At 47.0% G+C, this 14,203-nt stretch overlaps 2 protein-coding genes across 3 annotated transcripts in view; both read right to left on the bottom strand.

The window, feature by feature from the left end:
* The window catches only part of LOC126542266 (arylsulfatase B-like), a 28,359-nt gene extending 20,596 nt beyond the window's left edge, over positions 1-7,763 (bottom strand). The window contains exon 1 of one of the 2 annotated variants that reach the window (XM_055077131.2): positions 5,591-7,763. In XM_055077131.2, the coding sequence (XP_054933106.1) occupies positions 5,591-5,653 (63 nt within the window). In that variant the 5' untranslated portion in view covers positions 5,654-7,763. The remainder of the gene's footprint in view (positions 1-5,590) is intronic. The other variant, XM_055077132.2, reaches the window with a different exon arrangement.
* A 3,515-nt stretch (positions 7,764-11,278) lies between these two features.
* Positions 11,279-14,192, bottom strand: LOC126542270 (protein KRTCAP2 homolog). Its single transcript, XM_050189263.2, has 5 exons — positions 14,030-14,192; positions 13,702-13,856; positions 12,149-12,212; positions 11,999-12,065; positions 11,279-11,444 (listed from the first exon to the last, which is right to left on the bottom strand). Exons 1-5 carry the CDS (start codon positions 14,031-14,033, stop codon positions 11,327-11,329), a joined length of 408 nt encoding a protein of 135 aa, XP_050045220.1. The 5' UTR covers positions 14,034-14,192; the 3' UTR covers positions 11,279-11,326.
* Between the last annotated feature and the right edge of the window lie 11 nt (positions 14,193-14,203).

Genomic DNA, 14,203 nt, shown 5'->3' with positions numbered 1-14,203 from the left:
CATAAGCAGCAGCAAAGAAGGATTTTGTAGATCGCGGGCTTTCCGCATGGCGATCACACAGTCTACATCTCCATAGGCTGTATAAACCAAGTACTATGAACATGTCATAGGGAGGACCCCCCGTAACCTTAAACGGTAAAAACCTAATTGGATATGGAGTGATGTCTATGTCCTTTCTAAGCGTCCGTTGGAGAATGTCTCCAAAAAATACAGCATCCCTACACAGTCTATGTAACAGTGATCTATGGTTTCGGCACGTGGACAGAGTCGACAGTTTGTTGATCACGGCACAAAGTAACCTCTCGAATTTAATTAAGTTTTAACAGGGAGTGTTTCCGGATGTAATATAAAGAAAAATGTTTTTACTCCAGGAGGTACACACATTTGTCGGACGCGCTTAAGTACATCCTGATAAGGTCGGCTTAAGTAAGGTGCACGATACAAAGGATCTGGGAAAATAGAGTCCACCAGTGCCGCAGAAATTGCAAGAAATGTGTCAACAACCTCCTTGAGAAAGCCCCAAGGAGCCTGTGGGACATCATTGGCATTTGATGACACTACTATATTAGGAACATAATGAAATAAACGGAGTTGCCACATTTCACGCAAATCCGGAGTTGCGACGTTTCACGCAAAAACGGATGGTCACTGTCTCGAAAGAAAAACAGGCGTGAAACAATTTGCCTGACGAAGAGGTGGACTAATCCTATGCCACCACGTTCAAGGAGGAGGAACAGATTGTCCCGCCGCATCGATTCACAACTCGAACTCCAAATAAATGTTGCAAATACGCGAAGCAGTGCCTGAAGGCGAAGTCGTGAGCAGTGCAGTACTTGCAGCACATACATAAGACGGGAAGCTAAGAACACATTGCACACTTCAGCACGAATTAACATTGACAAATTCCGCCCTCGCCATGAATTCACTTTACGTTGAATTTTGCCAACTTCTCCCGACCAATGAGCGTTGCTATTTCTATACTGTGAGAGAGGCACACCTAAATAACGCAGATCCTTTTTCGATTGAATGCCTGCGTAATTTGATGGCATTATGGCCCGTAATCCAAACCGAAAACCTGAACTTTTTTCAAAGTTAGCGATTGCACCAGAAGCCACACAAAATTCTTCTGTAATTGCAAGAGCAGTCTTTACACTCTTTTTATCGGTACAAGAAAAGGCCACGTCGTCTGCATACGCAAGAACCCGAACCTCATTAGTCGGTAATTTAAACCCTTGGAAATATTGTTCTTTAAGAATGCTCATACAAAGTGGCTCTATATACAAGCAGAACAAAAGCGGTGACAAAGAGCTGGTTGACAGGACCGGATATTGAGACAAGGTTAAGCATCGGAATGCAAGTGCGGCAATATAAAAGCGACTTGGCATTTTGTGCATGCTATGCAGTGAGAGTCTAACGTTGAGTGTACTTGCAAACGTAAACGACTGCGAAAAGAAATCAGCCTGAGTATTCTTAGGGTGATTTAAACTGAGGCACTACGCGATGTATACGTGTAGCAAGCTCAAAGACGACAGAGAAAGGCAATTTATCTGTCGCTTAGTGTGTCCCGTTTGAGCTACACATCGCTTCAGTTTAGTTCGTAACCTCCTTCGAACGGAAGGAACTTATGTACTATTGACCAAGAAAATCTAGCCGTCTATCAATGACTTGCGCGTTTAATGTGTATCGCTCACGAAGGGCGTGGCTCTTCACATTCCAGCTTTTAAATTTCAAGCAATTTTCTCACGAGGAGGCAAGGTGCTGCTTTGCATGTATTTCAGTTGACGGTGCACGAACTTCGAACTATTCATGATTTATAGACAATACCGTTTTCGCCGCATCGCTCCATGACACGGACGAAAATAGTGAAGTGCATGGGGAGTAACTGTTGTCGTTCTCGTCCTCCCGTTGCTGTCTTTCCGACCAAGGACTAAACACTCACTCTCTGAAATTTGCACACAGGACGCACATTCATCTGAGGGACGACAGCGCCCTTTTTAGGACTAACGGTCCAGTTACTCCCGTTTTCCCCGGGATTTTTCTTCGAGTGCACATGTATGATTATAAGGCACCATTGTGTATAATACAGGGAAATGAAATTGGAAATGGTAACCTCAAGTTTCATTTGAAGTGGCATATTTATCGCCACTCCGCACGGAAGACTAGATGCACTCGGCCGTTCGTTCTGACAAACAAACAAACAAACAAACAAACGCGCACGACCAGTGGCGAAGAAACTCCTGTTCCCCGAGGAAGAAAAGTTCATCCGAGAGGAAAGCAAACACCTCGAGCGGCCCATTATGGGCCACATTGCTCGACGGCGACAATTACCTGCCACTGCTTCACAGCGATTACGCCAAAGGCTGAACAGGGTTGCCACGAGCAGAAGGCCCGCGAAGCGCCCGCGCGGAAACAAATTCCCGGACGCCCTGGCCTCGAAACCCTGCCTGGACGGCGCGCCAAAATACACGTGCGACAACGCACTCGATTGTTGCGTGTCTATTTGTGTCCACCGACGTGCAGTTGGGACATGTGAAGACACGCACCACGCCCCAGCCTGTCCAACACCTCCTATATAGATGTTGGCTTGTCCCTGGTTGGGAGCAGTCCGCAGCCGAGTCTCGAAATAAAATCGCGAAGGTGGCCAGGCAGCGTGGCCGTGGCAATTAACGCGCTTCCATTGAAATCGATGCGCTATGGGACGCCGGTCAGGGGGCACCAAGGGAAGCAGGACAGCGCCCATTATTTCTACGACCTTGTCAGGGCAGAGGTCGACGTCCGGGCACGTGGCTGACAGATGTCCTGTACACTCCAAGCGCATCCGCCGACTGCGGTCCACGATTCACGGGGCTCGTCGAAAGTAAAACCGCAATGAAGTGCCAAGGAAGTACCTTGCAAGGGTCAGCGCGGGGGTGTCATCATTGGCCAGGGTACGCATTAGAGTGCGCAGTAATCGTATGGAGGCTGTAACTGAAACATTCGGAAAGGAGAAACCGCCGCGGTATCGGGGCTGGGATAACGCCGGTCGCGCCAATAGCTTAGTGCCACCTGCCCAGAAAAACGAGTTGGCACTGCTTTGCACACTCCTCAAGACACGAAGGGGGGAGGCTTAACAACGTGACAGAAGTACCAAAAGCTTCCTAAGAAAACAGATTGTATAAGGTAACGCCGCTCGAGAAGAGGCAAGTCGAAATCACGAGCTGCCTGAACGTTGCTCTTCAATGTATTTATGACAGGCATCCACATGCCTAATGTATCAAAAAACAAACCCAGAATCTATTTTAGGATGCCACTGTGCGTTTCGAGAACCAATGAAAAAATGTTTGCTTTTGGAATAATTTAACCTTGCACCAGATATTGAACCGTAGTCATGAAATGTGTTTAGGGCATACAGAAGCGACTGTTCGTTGTGGACATACAGTGTAATGTCATCCGCATATGCCGTTACTTTGACGAATGAATTGCCGGGTAGCGGCATGCCTCTAATGTGCGGATGACGTTCTAAGGTTATGAATATGGTTCCAGGGATAAAATAACCAAAGTGGAGATAGAGGGCAGCCCTGACGGACCCCTCTCGCAACGGGGAAAGGCCTACTTTCGCGTGAGTCTAGAAACAATGTACTTTCTATGTCGGTGTACATTGCTCTGATCAGATGACTAAAACTTGGGGGGAAACCGAAAGCGTCTAATGTGCCAAATATAAATTCGTGTTCTATGACGTCGAATGCTTTTTCCTGGTCCAGAGAGACCAACAGACCATGACTATACGGCGACCGATCGTGTACTGTATTATGTCACGTGTGACACACGAGTGAGCATGTATTTCGCGGCCCGGTGCCGAGCACGCCTGGTGCCACGCAATAAGTGACGGGAGGACATTGCTGAGTCGGCGAACAATTACACAGGCTAAAATTTTATAATCATCGTTTAGCAGAGTGATGGGACGCCAATCGTAGGGGTGCGTTGACGTGGGTACTTTCTTGGGAATAAGTGTAATACGGCCTTTACCGAAGGAAAGCGGCAAGGTGAGATCTTCAAAGCACCGTCCTAGTACTCGCGTCAGCAAGGGTCCAATGGCATCCCAGAACTCCGAATAGAACTCTACAGGGAGACCGTCCGGGCCTAGGGCCGACCCACGCTTCATTACATCTAGCGTTCCCTTGATGTCGTCACTGGATGGCGGAGCAAGGAGCGCTTCGCACGATTGGCTGGCAACGCGTGGCAGTGCACCTAGCAGGGGATGAGCGGACGCTCGGGGCAGCGTCGATAGAGAGGCATTTGTGCCACGGTTCTGAAATGCGCGACAAAGTCGTAAAAATCGCGGGAACCGACGTCAGGCGAGGCGTCCGAGTCCGAGGAGTGGGCCGGCAATACCGCCGGACGAATAAATGCGCGGCGCGCGTATCTGAGAACTTCGGGGTGCGCACACGGCGCACGCCTACAGCGCCAAGCGGCAGCTGACAGCGAGGAAGCGCGCGCTAGCCACTGGTAGCGTTCGACGAGCTCATTCTTCCACACGCACATAACGGCCGTCGGATGCGGGCTGCGCTGAGCGATGTGCAACTTCGTCACCAACGCCGTCATTTCCCCGGAGACGCGAGCCCGGAGCTCCGCTCGCCCCGACGCACTGCAGTGATGACGCCACTGCTCTTTTAACAGATCCCAGTCATCTGGATCAGCTCCGACAAGCGACGCCTTAACAGCTGGCAGTAATCCAGTTTTGGAGTCAATGTCGTGTAGGACACGGCAGTCGAGACGCCATGGGCCTTGAGCTGACGGAGACCCTGAAGGCAGCTCTAATACTAGCTCGAAGGGACGATGGTCGCTTACATCTACTGGCGAAGGTGGGAGTGAACGCACCTCAGCAACATGGACGTAGCCAGTAAGACATCGCGGTACAAAGGCTCTGTCCAACCTACTCGATGATGCCCCACGACGCCACGTCCAAACGTACGTACTACCGTGAAGTAGTTCGTACGCGTCAAGGAGCGCAAACTGCTGCACCAGCCGACCTAGCTCCCTAGCATTGCCGTTTGGCCTGCTCCTGCCAGGGCCCTGGACATCTGCATCGGAATCAAGTACACAAGTGAAGTCGCCCAAAAGAATTACCGGACGCGAACCTAGAAAATATACATCCAATGAATTGAAAAAGGTATTAGAATTCGCAGACCGCACCGGACCATAAATACACAGTGATCGGATGCGTACAGAGAGAAATGTGCATTCGAACGCCGGCACGCGTCCGAGCGCGTCGAAGGTTACGTGATGGTCGCGCAACAGATTGCGGTTAAAAACAAGCACTCGCACACCACTCGAACGCGTGGTGGCGTACGAAAAGAAGCAGTCAATATTGAAAGCGCGCTTGAACATCAAGACATCCCTTAGCTTAAAGAAATTTGTTTCTTGCAGGAAGAGGAGGTCGCAAGCCGACGAACGGGCAAAGGCCTCTGCCTGCTTTTGGACGCTACGGAAACCATGCACAGGCATTAAATGTGATCACTCTGAGGTGAAGATTCATATTGCTAGATAATGATTAGGGTTCCTTTAACTGTCAGGGTTTAATATGCGCCGTAATCAGCGCAGAAAGTCTCACTTTTTCCGCGCTGGCGACCCGGCAGAAGCACGAGGCTTCCGTGGTCGAGAGGAAGCCCTCCATGGGCTCCTGTCACGGGACGGAATGTCCGAGTCGCTGGTGGAACCGTAGTGCCTTTTCGTGCTAGCGGTGGTGAGGGAGGGTGGTACAAAAATGTTCGGGCTTCCACCGCTCAAGTCACTAGGAGTACTGTCCTCCTCGATTCTTGTCGACGACGCACACGAAGAGCTGGTGGATGCGTCAAACAGGGACGCCGCGTTGTCATCCTGGCCTGGCGTCTCATCAATCACAATATGGCACGCAACAGAGCCTACGGACAAACAAGGCGACAACACGGCCTCTGGAGCGTTGTCCTCTGTGGGCTCTAGCGATGCAAGGTGCTCGACGCGGTGTTGGCCGGTTATCTCCTGGGTACACGGTGATTTGGCCGGTTCCAGAACACTTCCGCCGTTCTCCTGTTCGGAGCTCGCGGGGGGATGCTGCCGGCGTTCCAGCTGGTGCCGCTTGTAGCGCGTCTTCCTGGGCGGAAGTTGACGCAGCTGGCGAATCGGTAGGTTGATCAGGTGCGTGCGTACTCGACTGAAGCGGCGGAAAGTTCTTCGACGCCGCCTCCGAGTATGTTCGCCGCAGGGAGCAGGCGACTGTTGCGTGCGGGTCCCCACAGCGGCGGCACAGTAGAACGCAGCCTTTGCCGATATGGCCATAGATGCCGCACCTTCCGCAGAAGGGTGCCGTGCACTGCACACGGAAATAGCCCGAAGACCCACAACGCCGACAGACGCGCTCCATTCCTTTGCAGTCGCAGGTCACGCGGTGGCCTGCCACTTTCAGGTATTTGGGTACTGGTGAGCCGGGCTTCATCTCGATGCAGACGTAGCTCGTTCCGATGGTGACAGTGGGACGCGAGCCCATCACACGTCGGCTGATGTGAAGTGCTTTGCCGTACGGCGACAGCGCTTGAGCCAAGGTTTCACTGGAAACACGGCACAGGAGAAACATGACGGTCACTTGGGTGACTTAATTGCGGCCTCAGGGGTACGATTGAGACGCGTTCCTCCCCGATGACAAGGCTGGCAGCGTCGACGATTTTAGCCATTACGGCTTCGCTCTTCACGGTGGCCTGGTATAGTTGCGTCCACCGAAGTGTTGGACGCAATACACCTCCTCCAGGGTTACTATCGAAGCCGTCGCGTCAACGACGTCTTCGGGACTTGTCCCCTCAGGGACCACAACCATAGAGAAAGCCACAACATCGAAGGCGTAGGCCTTCTGGGGTGAGAAAATAGGCAGAGCTGAACACATATGAGATGCAGACATGACAGTTTCGAACTGTACTTTTAACAAATGAGAAAACGTAAGTCTCTCGTAAGGACATTGAAGAAACGGGCCTATCGGCGGATAGCATGCTGTTACACCATGTATTAGAGATCATGTCATAAGCAGCGAAACGACATAGGTACGGGCTTCTACATTTCCGAACGAAAATTCCCAGAAAATTTTGCGCCAAGCCTTTTTTTTTTTTCACTGCCTAAATTGAGCCTACGGTTCCGTGTTTTATTTCTGCAAAATTTGAGTACCGCATTAAATGTAAATCATATATCGTACACAGTGAAGCTCGGGAAATAGCGTTTTCGAACACGTAGTCGCATAAGCATTTTATAAGAAAATATTGAATTACATCAACCGATATGGCACCTTACAGGGACACTAAAGTGAAAAGTAATTCCTTCTGCATCAGTAAATTACCGTTCTACAACACCAAAAACACCACTCTTACAACGATAAGACGTTTGGTAAGCCAGAAAAAGCGCAAGAACGAAATACGGGTGGCGACGCCTACTTAACCTGGGGGCTGTGACGTCTTAGATTATGACGTCATCTTCTAGGGCCTACTAATTATATATAGCGGTACAGATTGACTACATTGTGTTCTACAGGAACCAAATATTAAACATGGCAAGTTATGGGAACCTTTATTCAGCCAACGCGGCCCAAATGCGAAGACATACTTTGGAATCTTTGACGTCACGCTGACGTACGGGAGCTGGAGTTTCGGCGCGAAATTCAAATACTGATACTTGGACCTTCATTTTTTCATCTAATAATCAAACTATTTTTTTTTAATGACTACCTGCAGGGTTCTCAAACAATGCTTCATTAGTCTAAACTGATTTATTGTTTCGCTTTAGTGTCCCTTTAAGTAAATCTTCAGAAAAACTTAGAATGTAGCCAATCGATATGACCTTGCATATACGTCTCTACAATGTCAGTATGTAAAGCCTTAATGCCAAATTAGAATGAACGACTATAAGACGTCGGCTATTTGATATTTACAAAATTCACGTTACTAGGATGCGAGTTAGATGTTATTACAAGAAATAGACAAATGGATCGTACCTGAATTCCGGCACTCATGCCCCCCCCCCCCTCTTTTTTTCTTGATAGTTGATGAAGGCCCCCTATCCATGGAGGCTGCCCTAGATCCGCGCCTGAGCCTTTGTATAATTACGCTTCAACTATGAGGCTTTTCCTTCGAGGAACCCGTATGGGTTTCCTTTGTAGAAATTGCTGCGAACGGGTGGATGTCTGATTTTCCCTTTATTAATTACTTGTCTCCACCTTGCGGGTTTCCGCAGAACTACTACGTCAGACACTTGCCTTTGCTTCGTGTTGTCGACAAATTCGACGTCGCCCTGCCATCTGCTAGCCGCCTGGTGAGCTCAGATGGTAGAGCGCCTGCCCCGTGGAGGCGGTAGTCCTGGGTTCGAGTCCCGGACCAGGACGAATTTTTCTTCAACTATGAGGCTTTTCCTTCGAGGAACCCGTATGGCTTTCCTTTGTAGCAATTGCTACGAACGGGTGGATGTCTGATTTTTCCCTTTATTAATCACGCTCAGTATTTGATCATTTCACTGTTGCGACGAGAGCTGGGTGACCGTTCAATAAGTTAAACACGTTCAAGTTAGCAATACTCTTCTCGCGCTTGAAGTTAAAGAAGCGCGAAGAACAAAGCGATGAAGCTGCAAGAAGGGCTGTCTGCCTTGCGTGTCCAGCGCGTAATCTGTCAAGCTTGCTCATAATCTGACCCACGTTTGTGCTACGGCTTTGGATAGCTGTAAATAATATTACCGCCGCAAATGCTTCATGCGAGTAGTATAATCAAAATTACTGTCGCGCACGTCCGCCCAGTGACAACCGCACCGCCAAGAGCGGTGCGCAGTGTTGCATTATCAGTGGAGTGTAGGCCATCTCTGGTGGCGTCGCAATGGGATGCGTGCCAACGAAGCCACAGAACCCTTCATATCTAAAACCCCTTAAACTTCGTAAAGTAGCGACACTCTCCTCCTCCGCCTTCACTCTTCCTCGTTTCTCCTCTCTTTCGCGCTCCCTCCTCGACCGTGGCGCCACCTACACAGCTCGAGCGTAGCAACGGCACCAACATGCGCTCCTCTCCACTCCGTAAACACTTCTCGAGGAAAAGTGGCACTGATGCACGGCGCGGCGGCGTCCTCGGCTAGAGCGCGCAAGGAGGCGGCATTCTTCAAAGCGTGGCACTACATTACGAAGTTTAAGGGGCTTTATTCATATCTGCTATAGTGCCTAGAATATATATATCTGCTTTCCTTTTCGTCCTCATATTCATATCTGATAAAGAGGGCGCATCTTTACCCTATACCCTCTCTCGTTTGAGTCCTACCACTAAAACAAAAAACATATATCGGAGCTGTACGCACTGCGCATATGCCCGCATGGCATGTGTTCCGTGTCGGAAGCTCGTACTAGCGATACCTACTAATTTATTCATAGAGCGCAGTCACGGGTGCGGTTTCGTAAGCACACGCATCGGTACCCCTTCTCCAGTGATTGTGCACAAGCATCAAATGCAAACTTGTGCGCGCATAACTGCCACATTCAAGCCATAAACTGTTTGCGCCGCCAGTACTATATAGGCATTTAAATAACGCTTGTTTTAAGGTTTCTTGAGGGACACTATACATTTTAAGCCCACTATTGCGTGCCCTCATGCACGAACTGGCACATCTGCGAGGCCCTTAAACGTATGTGGCGCTCGATGAAGCATCGATCCTTGCATTACAAAGTGCGGCGTAACTTCTAATTCAGTCTGCCACTGCCGCGGTTCTGAAGGTATACATAAAGCCCCTAGGTATACATTCTTGCAATTTTTTAACCAGAATATGCCCGCATAGAGCGCACGGCATGTCTGCGCCTGATAGCAGCGAGATGGCGACAATATGCGCAAACACAAAGCACTTTCCGGTGCGAGCATTGTCTACTCCGGTGTTCGCATCGGGACACACGCACTGCCAAAGTTATCTGCGCAGTCCTGTTTGCGAAAAGCCGGTGAGAGAATAGGTGCACATTAACAAGAAGCTTTAGCTCGGCCCCAACTCAGACGCTGCCTATTCATATAGATGTAATACTCAGAAATGCTTTTCCGAGATAATCCGTGGCGCAGTAAAACTTTTATTTGGGTGAGTTGGTCTGTGGCTATTGAAAAGGCGAAGCGCGACTGGGGCGGAGACAAAGAAACAAATCACATCACAAGCGCTTGTGACGAGGTTTGTGTTTGTCTCCATCCCAGTCTCGTTGTGCCTTTTGAATAATCCATGGGTCAATTTTAACGAAATTTGGTGCATTTGAAACGAAATATTAAATTCTAATGACTGGTGGAAGCGGAATCTTGATTTATGGATTTACTGTTTTTACAGAATTTGCTGGATACTGGTAAGCTAGAAAAAACTAGAAGCACAAAGTTTGCAAATCTGTAACTATGCACCAATAATAGATACTGCACTTCTGCAAGTTGCATCCGTCAGAACATCCAAAGCGGACAAACTTGATATATTAATTTATATCTTACGTGGATCTGTTACAATGTTTAGAAAGGTTTTGCAAAGTCCTACTCGCATATGTGGTGTAGAGAGCCATGTATAATACATCCAATATGTGCATTTTGGATGTACTATTAGATGTAATTTACAGAATTGCAACCTCGTTTTTCATTGCCAAGTTAGAGTTGTAAACTTGATAGCTTCGTTCTCTTAAAATTTGAAATTTTTAACCTTTTTATTAAGAAACGAATGGCCTAAATAAAACATCTGCTTCTAACAGTCACTAGATTATAACTTTTTTTTTAATGCAACAAATGCCTTATCAAATTTCGTGCTGTGGTTGCTCAGAAAGATTATTTCTCCTTTCCTAGACGGCGCTTGCTTTCCGTCTGCAACCGTAAAGGATGCTGACGCACTGTGAAGCCGATGCCTAGACCCGCGGCCGCTCACTTGGCCACGGTCGGTCCTTTCGCTCGAAGTACGGTTGAGAGCGCTGCAGTACGGTAGCGTATGAGAGCGGTCACGTGGCTTGATTTTATATTTCGCGGGCTTTCTTTAAACGACGAAAAAAATCACCACGCAGGTTGTACGTCGTCACAAAAAAAAATTGCATCGGTCGTTTCTGAACCCCCTTTACAACGTAACTCAACGCACTTGGCCCTAAAGTGAATGATAAATATTTTGTGTAATTTATTTTAGTCAAGTAACTAATTAAGCGGAATATAAAAAAAAATGTCTAAGAAGCTCCACGTGACGGCAAACCTATGTATTTAGATAGAAGCCTCTAAGCTGGTAGAATATTAAAGTACATATTGATAGAATAGTCTCAACACAGTTTGAAATGGGTGAGCATGAGTTTATTGCACAAAGGAAGCATGATGAGTTATTTGGCCTTCTTGCCTTTGGGTAGGGAATTCACAGTCACCGGGGCTGCACCAGTTCCATGGACCTTGATGGATATTCTCGAGATATAGTAGAGGGCCACAAGTGAAAAGATGAGGCTGGAATATATGTTCCATGATACCAATAAATCAGAAATATTTCTCCCAAGATCTATAAAAAAAGCTCTGTCACTGCTTTTATTGAGTCCTGTCACAACACACATTTTGCTTGTATTTTGCCGTTCCATATTAATCTACGCACTAAATTCATATCCAGGTGAAAGTGTACTGTCTACAGGGTGAAGAATAGCACATGACTAATAAAATGCAAGGTTAACAGGAGGCGCAATGACAAGCACGCAGAGACGTAGAAACAAACAAAAATGAAGGCAGGCATTATATCACCAAAAAATTTTTCTCACCAAGTATCGCAGCTGTTGGACAATGTTGTATGCTACGCAAGTAATCAGTTACATGCACACTCACGACACCAACATGATCCTCACAAAGAGACCAAATACGATTTCGACAGCTTGTTAATTTATTCCTATCTCTTAAATGTGTCGACACAAGCCCACGGCACGCTTTCTTAAGCACTATTAACTTTACGCAAGACATGGATAGTGATAGGATTTTAGGGTGTCATGGGGATGAGGATTATAGCTTCCACTCACCATGTTGTGACACAAACTCTGTGCACCAAGCCAGAGGCCACCATGGCAACCACCAAGCAGATGAGCACTGGAATGAGAGGAATACACGTATGAGCTACAAATATTACAGCAATGTCGACAGAGAGATGGCTGAAGTGGCGTCTTGCATACCTTCAGGGATCAGTTTTGTCTGGAAGTTCTTCCCAAAGAAGTGGTTTTCCATGTTGGAAACGGCCTAAACATTGAACTGTCAAGGGGGCACCATATGTGAAACATTTGTTCTTTTTTCAACATGTAGGCATACTAATACCCTGAGCCATGTCTATTGGGTCCTTGCTAATTCCTTTATAACTGATCGTCAACTCTCAAGGCCTTACAAACCTGGTAGGTTCAACTCATCTTTCTCACACCCACAACATGGCTTCTGGAAAACCTATTCATGTGGAACTCAACTCATAATGCTCAAGCATAAACTGTACATCATCCTTGATCATGTTTCTTTGACAGACTGCATTTTTTTAGACTTTTTGAAAGTGTTTTACAAGATGTGCCATAAATTATTACTTTTCAAATTTACTTAACCTTAATTCGAAACTTCTCACCTGGTTTCCAATTCATTTTCTCTAACAAAATGAGCTCCCCACTAACCCCTGTGAACTCGGGCATACCACAAGGTTCCGTACTTCGCCCGTTACTCATCTATATTAACGACTTGCCTAACTACATTTCATCTCACATACAACTATTCAGCGATGACTATGCATAATTTTTCATCAAATGTCTCAACCTAATGACAACTAATTTTCAAACTGACCTTAATGCAATTGCTAAGCGATGCAAGAAATGGTGCATGGTACTGAACATTAACAAATGTAAATTCATGCATGTAACAAGATCTAGCCGCAAGTTTCAAACTTACTAGCTTAATAACATTTTAGAAGCAGTGGATTCTTACGGAACCTTGGCATTCACATAACAAATGCCATCACCTGGGCCACTCGCATTACCTACGTAAATAAGAACGCAAAATGAATACTGCGATACATCCACCGAAACATTTCACAAGTGCCTTTAACACTTAAACTTTTGCTTTATTTAACTTCAATTTGCTCAAAACTCTAATGCACCGCCATAGTCTGGGACCCTGCTCACCAAATGTTAATACACTCATTAGAAATTATTCAGGGCACCTCTACCTGCTTAATCCTATCAGACTATAACTGCCAGTGTAATATGAAACCTAATCTCGACCCGCCATCACTAGCACCATCGCAAAATCTCTCGTCTCTGCGTTTTTCCCCACATATTTAACCACCCTTACCTTCTTGACAAACTTAATTTACCTCCCGATTGCATATCATATCGGCTAGACCATCGTCACGGGGTTGATATTTTGTCAGGCGGAACCAATGTTTTTCTTCGGTAATTCCTATAACGCACATCTCAAGCGTGTAATCGCCTTCGTATTGCATCACTTCAAGAATTCTTTAAATAATATTGTATATCAGAGGCACTTACATTGTATACCACTGTACTATTGGTTTTTATTTGTTGCATTATTACTCCTTTGTTTGTTATTTTTCTTTGTACTGATTTAACCACACACTTACGTAATACCTATGATCCTAGGTTATACTAAATAAATAAATGATACTGTCGCTGAGTGCTAATCAGTGCAAACCTCGATACCACTGTAGCCACACTTAAGCGTGCTAAAAGGATACAGTGAGAATGAGCATGAACAGCACAGATCCAAGGAAACCGCCAAGAATGGTCATCGGTTGGCTCGACGCCAGGTGAGCTTTATAAATTTGCATCGCCGCAAACAGCAACATGAAGAGGCACGATGACAGCACTGCTGACGTTCCCGTAGACACCGCTGAAACGTTCGAGCAAAAAATTAGGCGCATTGAAATGGCAAGAGGACCACGAGCGGCGGACTATCTGCACATATAACAAAAGAATTGCAAAAGCGCTATCACACACTACTCCGGTTATCAGATTTGACGGGGGCACGAAGATCACATTGGAAAGCAAGTATACAAGACTGACCCATTATTTGACCTGAACGTCCTTCTTGTGTTTGAACAGAAGCCCTTTGACCGGCTGTTTGAGGTCTGGAATCAACCTTTATCAAATTTTCTTACTCGAAACTTCTCGAATCAGCATGACACGGTGGCACAAAAACAACTCCACCGGCGTCGGAAGGCTGGGGCTGGCTTGCGT

Source organism: Dermacentor andersoni, chromosome 2 (assembly GCF_023375885.2).
Source record: "Dermacentor andersoni chromosome 2, qqDerAnde1_hic_scaffold, whole genome shotgun sequence".
NCBI lineage: Eukaryota > Metazoa > Arthropoda > Arachnida > Ixodida > Ixodidae > Dermacentor > Dermacentor andersoni.
This window is presented reverse-complemented; position numbering and strand designations above follow the sequence as displayed.

Bases quoted from the DNA above. Each gene is read 5' to 3' on its own strand.
- LOC126542270 (XM_050189263.2), bottom strand. The intron at 12,213-13,701 runs GTATCCTTTTAG...TTCAATGTTTAG, and splicing joins TGTTCATGCTCATTCTCACT to GCCGTTTCCAACATGGAAAA. The intron at 12,066-12,148 runs GTATGCAAGACG...CTCTCATTCCAG, and splicing joins GACAAAACTGATCCCTGAAG to TGCTCATCTGCTTGGTGGTT.